At 38.5% G+C, this 18,929-nt stretch overlaps 1 protein-coding gene across 1 annotated transcript in view; it reads left to right on the forward strand.

The window, feature by feature from the left end:
- The window catches only part of PATJ (PATJ crumbs cell polarity complex component), a 204,809-nt gene extending 187,744 nt beyond the window's left edge, over window positions 1-17,065 (forward strand). Inside the window, exons 43-46 of the mRNA XM_067535623.1 lie at window positions 1,627-1,731; window positions 7,560-7,666; window positions 11,433-11,556; window positions 14,265-17,065. Coding sequence (XP_067391724.1) covers window positions 1,627-1,731; window positions 7,560-7,666; window positions 11,433-11,556; window positions 14,265-14,411 — 483 coding nt within the window. The 3' untranslated portion in view covers window positions 14,412-17,065. The remainder of the gene's footprint in view (window positions 1-1,626; window positions 1,732-7,559; window positions 7,667-11,432; window positions 11,557-14,264) is intronic.
- The last annotated feature ends 1,864 nt before the right edge of the window (window positions 17,066-18,929 follow it).

Consider the following 18,929-nt stretch of genomic DNA (forward strand, 5'->3'; position numbering starts at 1 on the left):
CAGCTCTCCAATTAGGATGCCTTTCACACTGCGTTGCTCTAAGAACAGCCACTCCTGGCCTGTTCACACACAGCCTCTAGTATGCTCCCAGCTGAATTTATATGACTATATCTAGCCAGCCACTCTTGAATTATATTGCAGGGAGACACCAAAAATTCCCAGTTCCAGACTTGTACCCAGAAACGTATGTTTGGTACTGCCCAGTTCTTTCCTTCTGTGCAGTTCTAGCTCATAGAAAGTCCATCATTTCATTAATAGAAAATGATATGCACAAACCTTGTTATCTCAAATGGAGATTCCCAAACCCTGCTGTCCAAACACACACTGGTGTAGATAAAACAATAAAACAAGTTTATTAACTACAGAAAGATAGATTTTAAGTGATTGCAAGTAATGAGGCATAAAAGTCAGAATTGGTTACAAAGGAACAAAAGGTAAAACGCAAACTAATACCTAACTTAACAAGCTAGGTGAACCTGAAGCAAAAAGAGTTTTCTCACCACACGCTCATAACAGTCTGGCTGGCATTCTTCAGCCAGGACCACTCCCCCAGTTCAGAGATGCTTCTTTTGTCTTTCAAACGTTGATGCTGTGAGTAGAGATGAGGGGAAAGAGATGCTTTGTATCCTCTGTTCCCCCTTCTTATAACATTTCTCTTCTTTGAGAATCATCTCCATCTGGGGTTCAGGTGACAGCCAGTCTGTTTTGGACAGTAACCCCCAGTTGTTTATTTTACAATATGCAGATTTCTTGCTTACACCCTTCTTCTTGCCACAAAATGACCAGGTGATAGCCCATCTGATTTTGTTGATATCTAGCTGAGGTGCTGACTAGCTTTTTGTCTCTGAGGAAATGCTGCATCTTCAGAATTGGAATGTACCTTAGTAACATCATACAGTAGAATCTTACCACTTTACATACAACATTGCCACACATATTTTACCAGGGCAATAATGATCAGTGAATTATGATTTTTCAACTGATACCTCATAGGGCATACTTCGTATAAATGTATCATAGTTTTGTAAAAGTGATGAACATAAGGGTAGGGTCTGTCACCTACTTGAAAGAAGAAATACATACTGTGCACAGGAAAGCCATGGCTCTGATCCTACAATGAGATCTGCTAGCGTAAACCACTGCATCCATTGACTTTAACGGAACTCCGCAAGGGTGCTAAGGCCCAGTATATCAGTAGCATATTTTTTATTGGACTGGAAAGCATATATATTAACTCAGTCATGAACTAAAATTGATAGTGCCCTGCTTTCTTATATTACAGTTAAAACAAACACACGCACGCTTTCCTTATCCGTGTATGTAGACATGCATGTGGCCTTCCCACATGGAATGAAAATGGTTGCTAATGTCATTCTCCTTACTTACAAATGTAAGTAATAGAATATGACCCCTCTTAGTTTATCTGGGCTGTTATTTTTAAGAAAACATGCATGATCCTTACTCTGAAGAATGCTAAATGATCAGTGAAAATGTAGAATCCTCACAAAAGGCATACAGTAAATGAGAAGCATAAGTGTGCAGTGCCAAGTTCATAATGAATTTTAAGCATCCTTAAATTCAATTTTCCTTAATGCTAGTAATTTTCTATTACTGTTGTACTTTTAGGTTGGAGATCGGATTGTCAGTATTAATGGGCAACCTTTGGATGGGCTGTCTCATGCTGATGCTGTTAATCTACTAAAGAATGCTTATGGGAGCATTATCCTGCAGGTATGGTGATAAATTGAACATGCAGCTGCATGAGGATAGATAAGTGGTGTTCAAAAAAGACTAAGCATCACTGGCACAAGACATCACAGCACAGTGGGGTGCTTCTTGATGTGAATTATACAGGATGAAAGCAATAACTTATTATTTTCATTCAAAAATTCTTTATTGCCACCCATACACACTGTGAGCATGATTATATAAAAGCATAACAGGGGGAACAAAATGACTTGTTGCTATACATGATAAAGCAACAAAGCTTTTAGCTTCGAATACTTTTAAAATTGAAGGCAGCTACAAACATGGACTGACTCCTTTTCTTGTGCTGCTAGACTGTGACAGCTGTCCAAAGTGTTAATTTTCATGTTCACGAAAGTGAAAAAAAAAGTAACTGTAGTTGTGTTTGGTGTAAATTATTACATCACAATTCAGTATATTAGCATGTAGGAGTGATTATCAACCAAACTACAGTATTTGTGTATACAGTTGATAAATGGCAATTAAGAGTAATATTGGGAGGAAAAAAGTACTATTGAAGAATGTGTTGTTTTTATTTTTGATTACAGTACCTCTTTTCTGTTTCTCCAATATGCAAGACTTGAACCTGCCAAAAGGAAAATACTGGATAAAAAAAATTTACAAAGAAAATTTCAAAAAGAAAGAGCTTGTGATAAGCAGTGCAGTGACATCAAATTCATCTGTTGGGCCAGATCCTCAGATGGTGTAAATCAGAGTAGCTCCATTGAAGTCCATGGTTCTAAAGCAAATTTCTCCAGTTGTGGTAGATATAAAGCTAAATACTCAACCTCGTAACTGAAAGGAAAATGTAGTTGTTTGTTTAAGTGTTTGTAATTCAGCTGAAAGGTGGAAAGAGACTGTCATTTAGTGGTCTAATTGTTCCCCACTATTATATTCACTACTGATCTATTTTTCACTGAGACCAAAAAAACCACTTAATCATTACACAAAGAAATGGGGAAAATACACTCCAAAGAGGAGGTTCAAAATATTGCTGATGTGTAAAATTGCTATAAAAATTAGAAACCAAGTTTTCAAAATATATTATTCATATAATGGCTAAGCAGATCTTAAACATATTTTTAGGCTTCTTATTTTGCACCACGAAGTTCACATGAATATCAAAACACTAGGAAGAAACTGAATGATCCGGAACTCAGTTTTAGACTAGCTTTTTATCTTTTGTATTTGTTCATGAACTGGTGACATGGTAGTTGTTGGGCCAGTTCTTCAGCTGAAGTCGTTTGAAGTCAATGGAGCTACATGGATTTACACCAACTGAGGATCTTGCCTGTTCAATTGCTGTTTGTCACTTTGCAGCTGCCAATCAGTAATGTTATTTTGATATCCACTCAGTTCACAAAGTAGAACATGAAAAATGAATTAATGATTTAAGATTAATATTCCGATGAAGCATATCGTCAAATATTCACATTTAAAATGAAGTGTTTTTGTAATATGTGTTTCTTTTTTTAAAACGGTCATAGTATATAAAAGCTGAGGTTTTTTCTCCCACATTCACAACTGCTAGATAGCTTAGAATTTGCTTAATTTCTCTTTCAGATTTTGTATTTTTATTCTCAGTAGAATGCAGTCCTTTTTCCAAATTAAAAGAAAATCTCTTTTTGGAAGCTAGGAAGTTATTTTTTACAATACAATTAGACTGGTAAACAAAGTATTCAGGTATATTGGTGGAGGCTATACGTATGATGAACAGGAAATGATTACATTGATGTTAAGTACTGATGCTTTTCAATCACTGGATTACTTTTTTATTAAAACAATATAAGTGTAATAGTTCTATCAGTCCGATAATCATGACTGACAGGTCATTAAGTACAGTAGAACCTCAGAGTTACAAACACCTCGGGAATGGAGGTTGTTCATAACTCTGAACAAAATGTCATGTTGGTCTTTCAAAAGTTTATAACTGAACATTGCTTTAATTCAGCTTTGAAACTTTACTATGCAGAAGAAAAATGCTGCTTTTAACCATCTTAATTTAAACAAAATAAGCACAGAAAGTTTACTTACCTTGTCAAATCTTTTTATTTAAACCTTTTCCCTTTATTTTTTGGTAGTTTACATTTAACATAATACTGTGCTGTATTTGCTTCTCTCTGTTATTTTGGTCTTTGTGCCGCCTGATTGCATACTTCCAGTTCCAAAGGAGGTGTGTGGTTGACCGGTCAGTTCATAACTCTGGTGTTCGTAACTCTGAGGTTCTACTGTAATTGTATTTATTATCAAGTTAGAACCACCTCATGGCAAACTGCTCTGAAAGGTCATATAATTGTGTTCACTGGGATGGAAAGGCTTATTATCAGGATGTCCTGGGAAGGATGTTAAAGGAGTTTGCAAATGGGAGATTAGGTTCTCGGGGGAACAATCATCCCTTCTGGCTGTTTTGATGCTTCGGTTTAAATTAATCTGCTTTCTGCAGGTGTAGTAATGAGATAAGAAGCTTTTTACAAGGTTGTTGAACTCAGATACATTCTTACTGCCACGGATTTGTGAATATAGATTTATTGTGCCATCAGGTTTTATTTAACAAGGAAATACAACAACTTCCCCCCTATGGGAATATTGGAATACATTTGTTTATAACAGCTTCTACCCTCTGAACTGTGTGCCATTCTGCTGTTGCCCTGACACCCCCAGGGGGGGCAAATAATGAGCCTGAAACCTAGAACAGGAAAGTCCCATTAAAACTGTGGCATTCTGGTTTTTACTTAATAATTTTACTAAGAATCACTGTCTGGGTTAGGAGAGTCAAACGGAGAAGTAGGTTCACTCTCTCTTGGAGTCATCTGAATCATGGCTGTAGTATGTTCACCCCTGGGGAGTGAAAAGCGAGATCTGTTCACTAATGCGTGGCCTTTACTAGCTAATGAAGAGAGGCATTTGTGAGCTCCACATTTTTACATGTCTCCTTTACATCCCCCACAGAGAGTAGAATATGGTGCAAGAATACAGACAGTGTCTGAAAGAGGAAGGGAAATTCTTTATTGGAGACAAGGCACATAAACACAGAACTTAAAAGAATGGGCTAAGTTGAAGCCCTTCTGCCTTTTATTTATTTCATTTGAGAAAGTAAATCACCCTTAAACTTAACTTGACCTTACATTTCAGCTTTTTATGTTATGGGTTTCATCTAAAGTATTAAATTCCTACATGTTCTTTGCTCTGTGCACTTTCAGGTGGAAGCAGACAAATGCATCTCACTTATTTCTGGTTAAATGTTCTGCATTTATAATACATCACTTCATAATTACTAATACTAGAAAACATTACAAATTTTGCTTTATTTGTGGCCATAAAAATCCACTCCTTTTGAAAAGGGAGATATTGATCATTGATCATGAAGCATCAGCTTTAATCTGGTTATTTATCAAATGGATTTCTTAATTTTAAAAACCTGTCCCTTTGCCTGCCATGAACCATGTGCTCCCCTCTGCTGCACATATGGAGAAGCAAAAGTGAGCGTTAATTGTGGTAAAGTGAGGCCATGGATAGGAATGGCAGCTACGCAGCATACCCCTGCCATTGGCATGTATCTACTGACATTCTGTCAACAGCAATTCCTTGTGTTGTAATATAAGCATCAACAGGAGCAATGTGTCTGGCCAGACAGGGATGGAGATGGGGAGCAACCACTCTCTACAGTTGATTTGAATGAAATTTACATGCTTGCAGCTACAAATGTTTAGAAGATTCCCAAACCCCTTCCTAATGGTTTTTCCTTTTGTTTTCTGCAAAGAGAGGACTATCTAAAACTAACGTGGTGGAACCAAAAATGATTCTAGAGTGGAGACTGTCACTTGTCCTTAACTAATGCCATTGTGCCTACATGTTACAGGTGTCTTCTCCAGGGTGTTAAACCCATGTGATTTGCAAAACCTAGGCACAGTGTTCAAGTAATAGTTAGTTAGCTATCAAATGATTGTGCAGTGAGCAAACTTTTTAACTAACTGTAACAAAAGTTGATAGAGATTGTTTCAAATTTGAATTTACTGCCTCAATATGACTATCATAATGTTGTTAAACTGTTCTAATTAGTTCATGGCAGTAATGAGTGATGGTACTAATATAAATCATTAGCATCAGAACTGGAGGGTTTAAGAACCCAGTCTATTCCTGCTGCTGTTGTTAGTTGTTGCTTATTTGTATTATCATAGTATCTACAAGTCCCAGTTATGGATGAGGATCCCACTGGTTCTAGGCACTGTACAAACACAGAACAAAAAGATAGTCTCTGCCCCCAAAGAGCTTACAGTATAAGATAAGAGACAACAGATGGATACTAACAGACTGGGGGAGTCTAAGGAAACAATGAAACAAAGTTGGTCAGCTTGACAGGTGGTGAGTTCTGCACACCAGCAACCTAACCATAATCAAGTATTTTGTAGGCCTCAGAGCAAAGTAAAGTTTTAAGAAGGGTTTCGAAGGAGGTTAATGAGTTTGTTTTGCAGAAACTTCTCCCAAGGATGAGGGCCAGAGCATGAAGGTGCTTTTTTGAAAATTTAACGGATGGGTCATAGAGGCTGACATCATGGGCCAACTGGAGGCAGGAGTTATTTTTTTTTATACTGAATGAGAGGTGATGGGTAGGATGGGGATAGGTCATGAAGGGCCTTGAAAGCGATAGAGAAGAGGAAGCCAGAGAAGGGATGCAAAGAGAGCAGTGGCACAGTCAAAGCCACGGAACTAGGAAAATGATCTTTGCAGCAGGATCATGAATGGATATCAGTGGGTCAAAATAGCATTTGTCAGGTCAGAGAATAGGATGTTGCAGTAATGGAGACACGAGATGATGAAAGCCTGGATGAGAGTTTTAGCTGACTGGATAGATAGGAAAAGACTATATCTTAAAGATGTTAGGCAGAAAAAATCTGTAAAGTTTAGCCATAGTCTGGAGGCAAGGACCTAGCGAGAGGCCCAAATTGAAGATGACACCCAGGATATGAGCCTAAATGACTAGCAGAATGGCGGTGGTATCCACAGGTGATGAAGAAAGGAAGTAGCAGGGAGAGTTTAGAGGGTAGATTTGTGAATTGTCAGCATAGAGATCATACTTGAATTTGTGTTTGTGCTGAGATTACCCAGATATAAGGGAGAAGTGGACATGTTAGAAATTGTAGAGGCAAAAGGATTAAAATGAGAACCGAATTTGCTCTCTCCAACAGGAAATAAACAAAAAAACCCACAAATATGGGAGAGAATGGAAGAAAAACTGAGGTTCCCATTCAGTAGCTTCCAATAGATTGGGAAGTTAAGGTTATTTTGCTCTAACAGGATAAGTAGGAGTTTCTGCCGCATGGACACTTGAATCTCTGTGATTCACCAACAGTCAGGGCCTTCTGTTGGATAGCCTTTGCTTCGTACCAGCTCTGATGCCTCATTTGTGTCCCTTAGGCCCTTCTACCACTGTGTCCCCTGCTGTGGTTCCTCCCTCTGTTGTTGACACAGGAACCCTGCCTCTGTCCATCCATGATGGAGGGACATGTGTGCAAAACTTACTACAGTGTGAAGCCTCAGGGTAATCTGGCCTTAAAATAGAATAAACGTGTTGTGCTGTATTCTGACAGAAAGTTGGTGGGCCTCTTACATTTTCTTCATGAATCTATGATTTGAATTTAATTTGAGTTGACTTTATAAAGGATTTATATGACGAAGATTTTTTTATCTGAGGTTTTGATTGCAAAAAGTAACTATTTTTCTTAACGTATTTGGTATTTCTTGTTTAATAAAAGTAAAGGTGCTGTTTAGCAGTCTGACCCATAGCTGACATTTTCTTGCATCCTGGTTTTTAGGTTGTAGCTGACACCAATATCAGTGCCATAGCTAGCCAACTAGAGAGCATGTCTGCTGGATGTAACCTTAACTCCCCGACTGCTGATTGTCATTCTGAAGATCCAGAGTAAGTATGCACTCTTTGATGCTGGAGTACTCTACTTCAGAGTACTGCCTAAAGGATACTCAGACATTTCCCTTCCCCTTAAAGAGGCATGGGATTGTGTGTTTGCTCTCTTCTCTTGCAATTTCTTTCTCAGCTAATTTTTCAGCACCTTTAAAATGCTCACTTTTGTTCTCTGCTAACAAAGAGTGGAACCATACCTGCCTTCATCTGGTAATTCAAGTGTGAATCTTCATGCTCTTGTTTTGATAGATTTCCAAAAAGCACATCTCCATAGATTTTCCTGTTTGATGTGTTGTCATGACGGTTCTGCGCCTGTTTTGCAGCTTCCTCATTTGAAATGAGTTATGACAACTGCAATTCAAAATAATCCATCATCTCAGGAATTAGACAAGAAGAGGTTTTCAGGGAACTGGGGTTTGAATGTTCCAAATTGTGCAACAAAAATCCTTTGTTCTTTAAATCTTTTTTCACTTTAATAACGTAAAGGAATATTAGAGTAACATCTAATCATAGATATCTAAATTACAGATATTCTGCCCATTGCGTGTATTACATAAAGTCACAGAAATTTAGGGATGAAAGACCTGCATCTAGTCCATCCCTGTGCCATGCAGCCCTGTTCTCAACTATGTTTTCTAGTGCTTTCTCCAGTTTTAAGTGTTCCAAGCAATTGGGCATACAACAATTTCCTTGGGAGACTATTCTACAGTAGAGCTCACTGTCTGGTAGTTTTTCATGATATTCAAATTAATTTCTTTTCATCCTGCTATTTAAATAAGGTTGTGTTGTGGACATTTCGCCATCCTATACACATTTAGCTCTTTTAATCTTTCTTCAGTCCTTCCAATCTTTCCTTAATGATTTTGTGCCCCATTTGCCCTTCATTTTTGCTATTTGATTTTCATTTATTTAGTTATTTAGTTTAAGAAATTGAGGGCAGTTTGGGGACACAAGTAACATTTTGTGAACACAAAATAAAGTCGGTAAGGTCTTTTACACTTCACAATTCAGTTTTAGGTCCTTGTGCTTGGAGATGGTACTAATATTATTTGAAAATCCTCCTACAGAAGGGATTGTGATTCCATTGGCTTTTTGTACTAAATTATGTAGGAGACGTGATTCTGGGCAGATGTAAAAATTAGCATGCACAATGGCCAGGTCCAATAGGCACATGTGTTAATTATTTCTTTAAAAAATGCCTATATTTTTCTGATTTTATATCTTAAGTAGAGATATACCAGACAGGTTCTGTCCAGAGTACTGTAGTTACTTCTAGACACATGCATGTTTTGAAGGCTCAGAGACAGTAGGCAATGTATTTTGCCTACCTGGTCCCATCTCAGAATAAATGGATTTTGTATATTGGATCTCATAATTCTTGGAAATGTTTATCAAAAGGAATCTTTTAATAAACTGAGGGTATGTCTACACTGATGGCGGCAAAGTCACCATCGTCAGATTGACCCATCTGGATCGACTGAGCAGTCAGTGAAGACCTGCTCAGTCGATCCAGAAATTGACGCAGTAAAACCAGCCCCTCAAATTGTGTTCCCGTCAGCGCAGTGCAGTGAAGACGCCGTGCAGAAGGGAAGCACAGCAGTTGACAGGAGTTATGCAAGCTACTCTGCATCGCTTGCGTAACTCCCGTTGACTGCCGCCAAATCACCCGGTAAGTGTAGACCAGGGCTGAGTATATGTCTTGTTCTGGGTTTTATTATTTGCATACAATTGTGTGAGACAAATAGAATCTTAAAAGTCTGGAAAGCCAATTTCCCAGTGAATGGAGTTTGAGAACCACATAATCACAGTGCATTTATATCATGGCATCTGTAATCATAATACCTTAACTCAGTGTTGTGATGCTAACGTAGCAAAATGATGTCAGGACATCACACCCCATTTATATGGCTCTTCCTCACTCCATTAGATATAATGGGCCTGATTCTGTTCTTATGTACGCTGGGGCAAACCTGGGGTAGCTCCACTCAAGTAAACCAATGATTAAATTAGAGAAAAATCAGGCATGTTATCTCCCCTTCCTCCTCTCGCTATTCCTGGCTGTTTGGAAGAAGAGGAAGGATCCTGGCAATTTAGATCCTTTTAATCAACACACTGTTTTTCCTTGTATGTCCCAATTGGCACTACAATTGGCACTCTTCTTGTTCTGTCTGAAATCAGGCTAGGCAACAGGAACTTGTAATCAGACCTGTGAAATTGGTGAGGGCTAGAGAGCCTCATGTTACACTAAAGCTGAAGTGTATTACTGCTCTATAAGATTAGTTAAATTCTAGTAAATAAATTATCTCTATGGGCTCAGATAGGTTATTTCCTCAAATACAAAGCTGCTTGTTTCTTTAAAAGTGGGTTTTCACTTTGGAATAAGTTTGAGGAGAGGAAAAAATGTGCACAACAATAAATGTGGTAGATTGGCATTTGTGTGCATTTTGCTGGGATTGAAGATATTTATTTATATTAAAGGGGTTCTGTCCTTAGCTTTTTCATTGTATTGTTCCTTTAGTCCGTAAATAATAATAATAATGGCATTATTAATTATTATTATTTAGCACTAATGCTGGCCCAAAACTGTGGAAAAACAAAAAATCCACAGATATTTCAAATTTTTGCATGAATAAGCTCCATCCATGCGTCTTTTGTGTCCTCTTTCTGTGAATGTTCATCCAGGCAAGTTGGACTCTCACAAATAAATATTTGAAAAAATGGAGTTTCCAGTTTTCATTTGAAGTTAAGAATTTGTGGAAACTATTTTGTTTGCACATGCTTATTATTTGCATGGAGAGTGCTTGTGCACTCCTCCAATCAAAGAACACAAACCAGATGGATCTGACACCTGACCAGATCCGATTAGCAAAATATCAAGTACTCAGTCCGGAGGATTTAAAAAAAAAAAGTCTGATACAGAAAAAAAAATTGAATATTTTTTTTCAGACTGTGAATCAATCTGAGAAACTGGCTTCCTGCTCACAGATATTAAACGAGCAGAAAAATTAAATTCATCAAATAAATTTTTCATTGTGCACTATTTATTCAGCTCCCCTATTTACATGGTGTGTTACATCTGTAAAGTACCTTGTGCTCATGAACTAGTAACACTTCAAAACACCTGTGAGATAGAGGTAATTACATTTTTCATATGGGGAAACTGAGATGTGAACAATTATGGCCCCAATACTGCATGTTACTCCAGGTTGGTGGACTTCTGAACCTGCATGGACTAACTTTTGAAACTGGGGCCTATGTGACTCTTCGGTCCATGTTCTAAGGCTGTGATAGAGTTGAAATTAGAACGCAGAGGTTTCTGGCTTCCAGTTTTATGTTCTGACCACTAGACAACATTGCCTCTGAAGTCATTGTGTTGCAGTGAAATGATGTTGCAAATTCACTACCCCTAAACTGGGGGAGAAAATAGACTTGTGAGGGAGCAAATCTTATATTAAAAACACATAGCAACTGAGTGGCCCTTAGTGCTGCATCACAATCTGCTATTGCGGAATAATGTGCTCTTGTTGAATTCCATTAAGAAAATATATACAAAGTGAAGTCAGTGAGACACTACTCGGGTCCAGAGGTCCACACTAGTGCATTTCTGCCCATGCTCAGAACCATGGATTGTGAAATTATGAAAAACATCTTAAAGGTATATGAATGTATAACTCCTAGTCTAAATCTATTTGAAAGTGTTCCTTCTACAAAAAGACCCTCACTGAATATCTATTGTTCTTCTAAGTGGTATTCATTGTCTTTTCAGAGCTCCTCTGCCTAAGATTATTGCTTTGGAGAAAGGCTCTGATGGACTGGGTTTTAGTATTGTAGGGGGATATGGAAGTCCCCATGGAGACCTGCCCATTTATGTCAAGACTATATTTGCCAAGGTATCTTTTTTTCATTTTTACATATCTCTTTAAAAAAAAACAAAAAAAACAACCCTACAGTTAGGCAGAGATACCAAGTCTAATGCAAAAGAGTTGTGTCCAATACTCATTGTCTGTGTTTGCGTACGTTGATCATCACTGCCTGGACCCAAAGCCCACTGTCAGCTAGCAAAAATTAGGGAGAAGCTGCTATTTCATAGTACTGATGTGTGGAAAGAGAGACCTCATGTGAGCAAATACATATTACTCTGTATTTGGGAAACCTCTTTAAAATAATATGTCTTAGGCATTATTTATCTGTAGGTCTCAAAGTGCTGCGCAAAGGCGTGTAAGTATCATTTCCTCCATTTTACAGCAGGGAAACAGTTGCAGAGAGGTTAAATGTCTTGCTAAGGTCACAAAGATAATTGCAAAACCAGAAGTAAAACTCAGGTCTCTGTGCTCAAACACTTCCTCACATCCACCTCAGGCTTAATGCTACCATATCACAACAGTAGTGTTTCACACTTTGCACTGGTATAGATGACTTCACAAGGGAGAGGGTGATGAGGAATCAGCCCCTAAGTCTTTATTTATTTTGAACTTATCTTTTTCCAATGTGGGAAGTGCTCAGCACCACCACAGGTTCCCCCTTCTCTCCTTTTTTAACTTTCAATGTTGTAGTTTCAAAAGCTTTGAAGGTGGCTGTGGGGATTTTATCTCCTGTGCTCTGCTCTAATTCAAGAGGAAAATTCCTGCCTGCAGCCTGACAGTTTTGTTTTCTCACAGCTAAGGTCTTGTGTAGACATGGACCGAGCCTCAGAAATTTGCATTGGGTTTCAAACTTCCCTAAAGATATGGCATGCTTGAATCCAAGATCTTGGTTTGGCCCACTGTAAAAACAGGGACTAGCCATAAAGTGCAGATCCCCCTCCTAACTTCCCCATCACTCACTGGTGTCAAGATCTAGAGTTCTGGCTCAGCTCAGCTCTAGCCCTGTTGAATTAGAAATGCTTACAGAAAGATACGTTAACATAAAGTCACTGATAGTATAGTTTCAATGAAATAGACGAAACAGAAAAAATGGGAGGGTACAGATGTAAGACTGTATAAATATCTGGAGGGTTTCGCAAACATGTCAGGCCAGTGGTTTTTGTAAAGTGTTCAATATTCTCAGGGCACTTAGAATTGCTTTTCTTTTCAGTGAATCCACAATCTTCAACAGCAGAAAAGACTATGGGACGAGCACTTAAATTTCAGAATGCCTTTTTGTCTTTCCCTTCAAATAACCTCTTGTATAGTCTCTCTAGGAGTGTTTCTAATCACTGAGTTGCTTTATACTAACTCCAAGGCCCATCAGATGCAGCCCAGATGGAGAGCAGACTGCCTTTATCAGCTTTTGGCACAATGCCTGGAGTTCAGTGTCGTTTTCCTGTCCTAAAGCCATCAATGCATTCAAGAACCTTGATGTGACATCACTACTGCATGATAATATAAATAATTAAGAATAATAATAATGCATCCTGCATTTTAGGTCATTGGGAATCTTATGCCTTCAGCCATGCAAGCAATACATTTAGTTGTTTCAGTGGAACATCTTACAGTGTTTTGCTCTGTTTTATGTAACTTTACGTGCATTTTCTTGGAGGGAAAACAAAGTCCACCACTGGCACTGAGCAATAAATAAATAAATAAAACTAAAAGTTTCCAGGTTTCTATAAATCTTTTTCTCTTTGATCTTTTATACCAGTTCACATGCTTGGGTTAGGATTCTTCCCAAAAAGCAGATGAACACAGAACTTTAAGGGCCAGGCTTTCATTTACATGGCAGTCCTATCAGACCACTTTTGGCAGTGTAAAGGGGCTTTAAAGTGAGTGTGTATAACAAGGGTGTGGTGTAAATGAGAATCAAAATCTATAACTCTGAGAATGTTGCTTCTGACTCATACAAGAGCTTTCAGCTGTTTCCCTCTCCAGCAGGTAAAGGATACTCACCCTAAAGGCTGCTGCTGGAGGAGAGTAGGCCCCTAAGGCCCAACAGGAGCCCTGTGGCACGCACCCTGTACAGCTGCCCTAGTAGCACACGCAGTCTTGAGTCCCTCATCCAGTGCCCCACCTCTTTGCCCTTTCCTCGCTGAGCCCAGCAAGGAAACCAGGGCCAGGTGGGGCCATGCCCCAATGCAGCCAAGCATTGCCTTCCACCTAAACCATGGGGTGGCTCAGACTCAGAATTGGTGAGTGGGGAAAGGTCTCCCTGCAGGGAGCCATGACAAGATAGAAAGTCCTATAAAGGTCCCAGTGTCCTTCAAGGAACTCTGCTCCATTAACAGAGGAGGGGGTTCAGGAGCTCCCAGCCAGATTACTACACCAAGGACTGCAATGGCTCTGGCCTCCAAACTAAGGAAGAGAGGAAGTATAACCCTCCCTCTGCTTCAAAGACTTGACCGTTTCCTTGAGGAGGAAAGGACGTCTCAGACAAGGACAAAAAGGGCAGCAGAATGCCCCCAGCCCTACCCACTGACATGCATCAAGCCTCTGCCAAATACACTCAGCATTTGCCAACATGATACTGAGCCATGGATGCAGGAAAAAGTGCTGAGGTTTACAGTTGGAAACAAACAGAATTAATGTTATTGAGCAGTGCACTGTTGTTGGGATTTTTTAAGTAATTTAGAAGTAAGTCGCATCAAATTATTTGTTCTCTAACATAACATTTTTGTTGTTTGCAGGGAGCAGCTGCGGATGATGGTAGATTGAAGCGTGGTGATCAGATTTTAGCAGTTAATGGAGAAGCTTTGGAAGGTGTTACTCACGAACAAGCTGTAGCTATTCTGAAATGCCAGAAAGGAACTGTGGCATTGACAGTGTTATCATGAATCTCATTGCACATGTGGAGATGAATGCAATTATTTTAGAACATCAGTAGTAGAGCTGCTGCTATAATGTACAGTCCTGAGTGTGATGAAAAACAAACTCCAGCTAAGATTGGTATATGCTAATCCTATGGCCTCTCTGGCTAGCATACATCTATGGTTTCATTTAGTCTTATAAATGAAGCTTATTAGTCAGTAATTTTTCTACTACTTCAGTATCTTGTGGCTTATGTTTCCTCTCAACAAGGTTAACTTAGAAAACTTTAATGAACTGTATGTGTTTGCCTTTAGTTAAACATAAATTTATTCCTACCAATAGGAAATCCCTGTTACAACTGCTGAAAGTGGAATTAACACGCACACACAAAAGAGAATTTAGATCATCATCTGATCTCATCTGATGAGCAGGGATAAATGCTAAGTGACTTGTCATCTCACTCATGATTTACTTATGCTAATTGTTCTTTCAAGTATTCCAGAAAACATTAGTAATGTAATTAAATTACCACCATCCCAAATGATGAAATATCTAATTCTCCTCTGGGAAAGTGTTTGTGTTCTGCACAGTAAGTCTGACAGTCAAATGCTAACTTTTCATATTTATCTCTCTGGATACATCCATGCCAGTTAGTCAGTGATTATTACTGTGATGGGTCAATTTGCAGCCTTTAACATTAAAGAAAACAAACCGGGAGAGGGGGCTATTTTTAGGTCTTTTAATATCTCCCTGACAGCCTTTTAAAATCTTTATGTGGCAAAACAATGTCTTATTCTGTTCTAATTAATTTTTTATAGAAAAAGAAATTTTCTGAAATGACCAAGATGCTCAGTACAGTGCATTTGTTGTTGTGCTGAGTTGTAACACTAGTGTCCACAGTTAGAGTACTAAGAATATCAAAGTTTGCCTCCATAATGTGATACTATAATTCAGCTAATGTAAAAGCTAGTAAATTATGATTCACGCCAGCACTGAGAACCAAATGAAGGCAGACTGAACCTTTTTACAAGTTTCCAGAAATCTGCATGGTGTCAGCTGGTGTGGGAAAGGGACCTTTACCTATCAGAGACAACTCCCCATCCACTACCCTATGCTTCTGATTGCTAGAACCTGATTTTGTACAATGCCACTAAGAGATTTAACAAGGCTATGTTTACACTGGCGGCGGCAAATTTACCACCGCCAGCTCGATCTTTCATGATCGATTGAGCGGTCAGTATAGACCTGCTCAATCGATGAGGGAGTCGACTGAATAAGTCCGCCCCCTCAACTAGCGTAGTGCTGTGCCAACGGGAACAGCAGTGCAATGTGAACAGCGCGCAGAAACAGTTGACGGGAGTTACGCAAACTACTCTGCGTGGTTTGCGTAACTCCTGTCGACTGCCGCCGAATTTCCGGGTAAGTGTGAACAAGCTCTAAGTGAACTTGGAAAGCAAATAAGTGGTAATGCAAGTCCATGCATTTAATCTTTCTAACTTTGTGGAGACTGGTGGCTTGCAGAAAACACCTCAATATGATATATATGGCTAGGAGGGCTAATTTTTGATGATGATGATACAACAAGGAAAAGTGAATCCAAAAAAAAAGGGAAAAGTATTGAAATTGCAGCTGATTTAATTATCAGTTGTGTATGAAAACATCCTATCAGTAAATGAAATCAGGCTTCCTTTCAAAATCCTATAGTTACCGTGTAGTACTCAAGTTTGTGTTCGTTATGTTTTATTTAAAATGTGATATTATTCTCCTGACCGTATAAAGAAAATTATATTGAAGTAAGGTTAAATGTGATAAAGTAGTAAGCAAAGAAGTGGCGGTGTACTCTCATTAAGAATGTTGTTTTCCTTATCTCATTTAAAAATTATCTTTAATTATAACTAATCACAAAGTGCATTAACTTGTTGGAATATTTTGTGGGTATTCCATAAATAGTGCCTGAAAAAGACTTATGTTTTAAAATGGATTTCATTTCCATTGTGTTTGGTCGATTTATTAATATGAAGTGTTAGTGGAATCCTGTTTATAGATGCACATCAAAAGTCCAGATGTACTGAATTGGAGAACTTTTAACTACCCGTCCAAGTATGCAGAACATCCAAGTAGGCAGAAGCTAAATGCACATAGGTAAACCTTGCCAAATGCACCTTGATAAAATGATGTTTCAAGGTTGTGTCCAAAAACTAATAATTATTCTAATCAAATAACCATTACATGCATACTTGAAAATATTGCAACACTTACGCTATTAAATTTTACATGACCATTTGTCATCTCTTGCACATACGGTTGATATAAAGAATATAGAATTTATGGGCTGAGATTTTGCACTTCTCATTGTTCAGATTGGAAATATTATTGCTTCTTGTAACTTGCACTATTTCTGTGTTATTGCTGAGTATATTACTGCCAAAAATTGCACTGCAACTAATTGATAAGCCAGTGTGATCATGTGGGGAAGCGAGTACAGTATATAAAGGACCAATTCTATAATTAAGTTTGGATTACACTTGTCTGGGTCTAGATGTTCTGGTTTGTTAAAACTATTCACTACTTTTGTGCAAGGGAAAAAAGCAATGAAACTTACTGATTGTATGTTTATGTATATCAGTAAAATAAGATGTTTTATGACTTCCAAAGATTCTAAATAAAGTTCAATTACTAAGTAGTTGTGCTTTTTTAACTTTCAAAGAATTTCGCTTCTAGTCCATATTAAATTTTATCTCACGGTGTAATGTTTGCTATTGACAGTGATGAGTCTCACTTACTTTCCAGTAGGGATATGAACTTCGGTAGCTATCGGACTGATAAGAGGATATTTTTACAGGCAGGTGAGTCTTTCCCTCCCAAGTCCCAGCCAATCAGATAGCTCACTCCCATAGTTTCATCCCAAAAGCAATCTTGTTCACGTCCATAGGTCCTTAAAACACTAATTCCTCTGATGCAAACTATTCTAGGGTGTTAAGCAATTAGTTTTAAGCAGGGAAACACCAACAAAGCAATCAGGTTGGACTGGAAACCAGAGTGGTTAACAGAGTTGGAGAGAGAGACGTGTGAATGGAGACCAGGGGAAAAGGGTGGCCATTGCAGCAGAATGTGTCAGAGGTCAAAGCGGTTGCTTAGCAGAAGAGCAAGTTTGGCTGTAAGAGGTCTGGTTTCAGGAATTTTGCAAAACCCTTGGGTAGTATTGCTCCACATGTCCACAAAGTAATTCGAGATAATCTCCAAACAACCCAGGGCTGTGGATTGAAGATCCTCACTTGTCATGGTTTTTATTTTCATAAATATCATGGTTTATTCACAGTTCCTCCTATAGCTTCTCCATGCAGCCAGAGGAGTTGTAGGAGGAATGGTAAATAATCGCTGATCTGTGTGACACAATTAGTGGCAGTCTGTAACTCTATTTACAGTTTCTAGACTCTCACCACAAAGAAAAGGGCAAGAGACCGGCTCTTTATTAAAAATAAAAGCTAAGATTCTCCCTTGTATTTCTACAATACCTGATCCAGGGCAGCTTCAGCTGTAAGGATGTCAGGCCCCAGAGGAGCAAAAGATCTTGGGCTCTATCTCCTTTGTAACTGTCAATGCCTCTGTGACCCAACAGCTCAGTGGAAAATCATGTTCTTGCAACCACACACTCATGACACTAGTTTAAAGTCTACTTCCAGATACTAGGTTAACCAGGAATAATGAGAGGATTGTGTCAAATTATACGTCTACTTGAGGAATAGCTGTAATGCCACTAAATTCCTCGTAGTTAATCAAATGGTGATTACCACCATGGAAGTGTGATATATAGAGCCTATTGAGGTAATATGATTATGTTGAGATGGAGCAGTTAATATACCTTTGCCTGAAAGGACTGAAATTATTAATTTAGCATTACCCATGTATAAAACATTAGTTTTTACAGTTGCACAGAGCATTGGTATATAATTCCATTATCTTTTTCCACAGTTTCACACTTCATATCCATAGTTTAGCTGCATTTACACTCTATTTAAAACACTATCTCAGTCATTGTTTTCCTTCTCAGTTATGAACATTTTGTTTTCTGATATTCTGGGCAATCCTGTGATATATCCAGATCCTTTAAAATAAGGACAAATAAGACCTTTTCACTGTACTCTAATGCTCTAAGCTTAAAAGGAACAAGGAACTTTTTCACTGCCTTAGACCTTCTCTAAACACACAAGTTCTACTGCTCTAAATATACAGGTGTATTATTATTTGTATAAGGCTTAGGAGGCCCAGTTTTAGATGAGGACCATATTGTCCTAGGCACCGTACAATCACAGAACAAAAAGACAGTCTCTGCACCCAAAAACTTACAATCTAAATAGGTGAAGCAGTATGAGCCCTAGTGTACTACTATTAAAGTGCTTACATCAGTATAGTTTTTTCCCATACAGGAAGGGAAGCTATACTAGCATAAGGCACATTTATTATCGATACAATTGCCTCCACATACGGGGTTTTTGTAATAACTATAATCAAACTGCCACAGGGTGGAGCTGCAGAAGACCATT

This window comes from Emydura macquarii, unplaced genomic scaffold, assembly GCF_026122565.2.
Source record: "Emydura macquarii macquarii isolate MOO-44397 ecotype Brisbane River unplaced genomic scaffold, CSIRO-AGI_Emac_v2 contig_3506, whole genome shotgun sequence".
NCBI lineage: Eukaryota > Metazoa > Chordata > Testudines > Chelidae > Emydura > Emydura macquarii.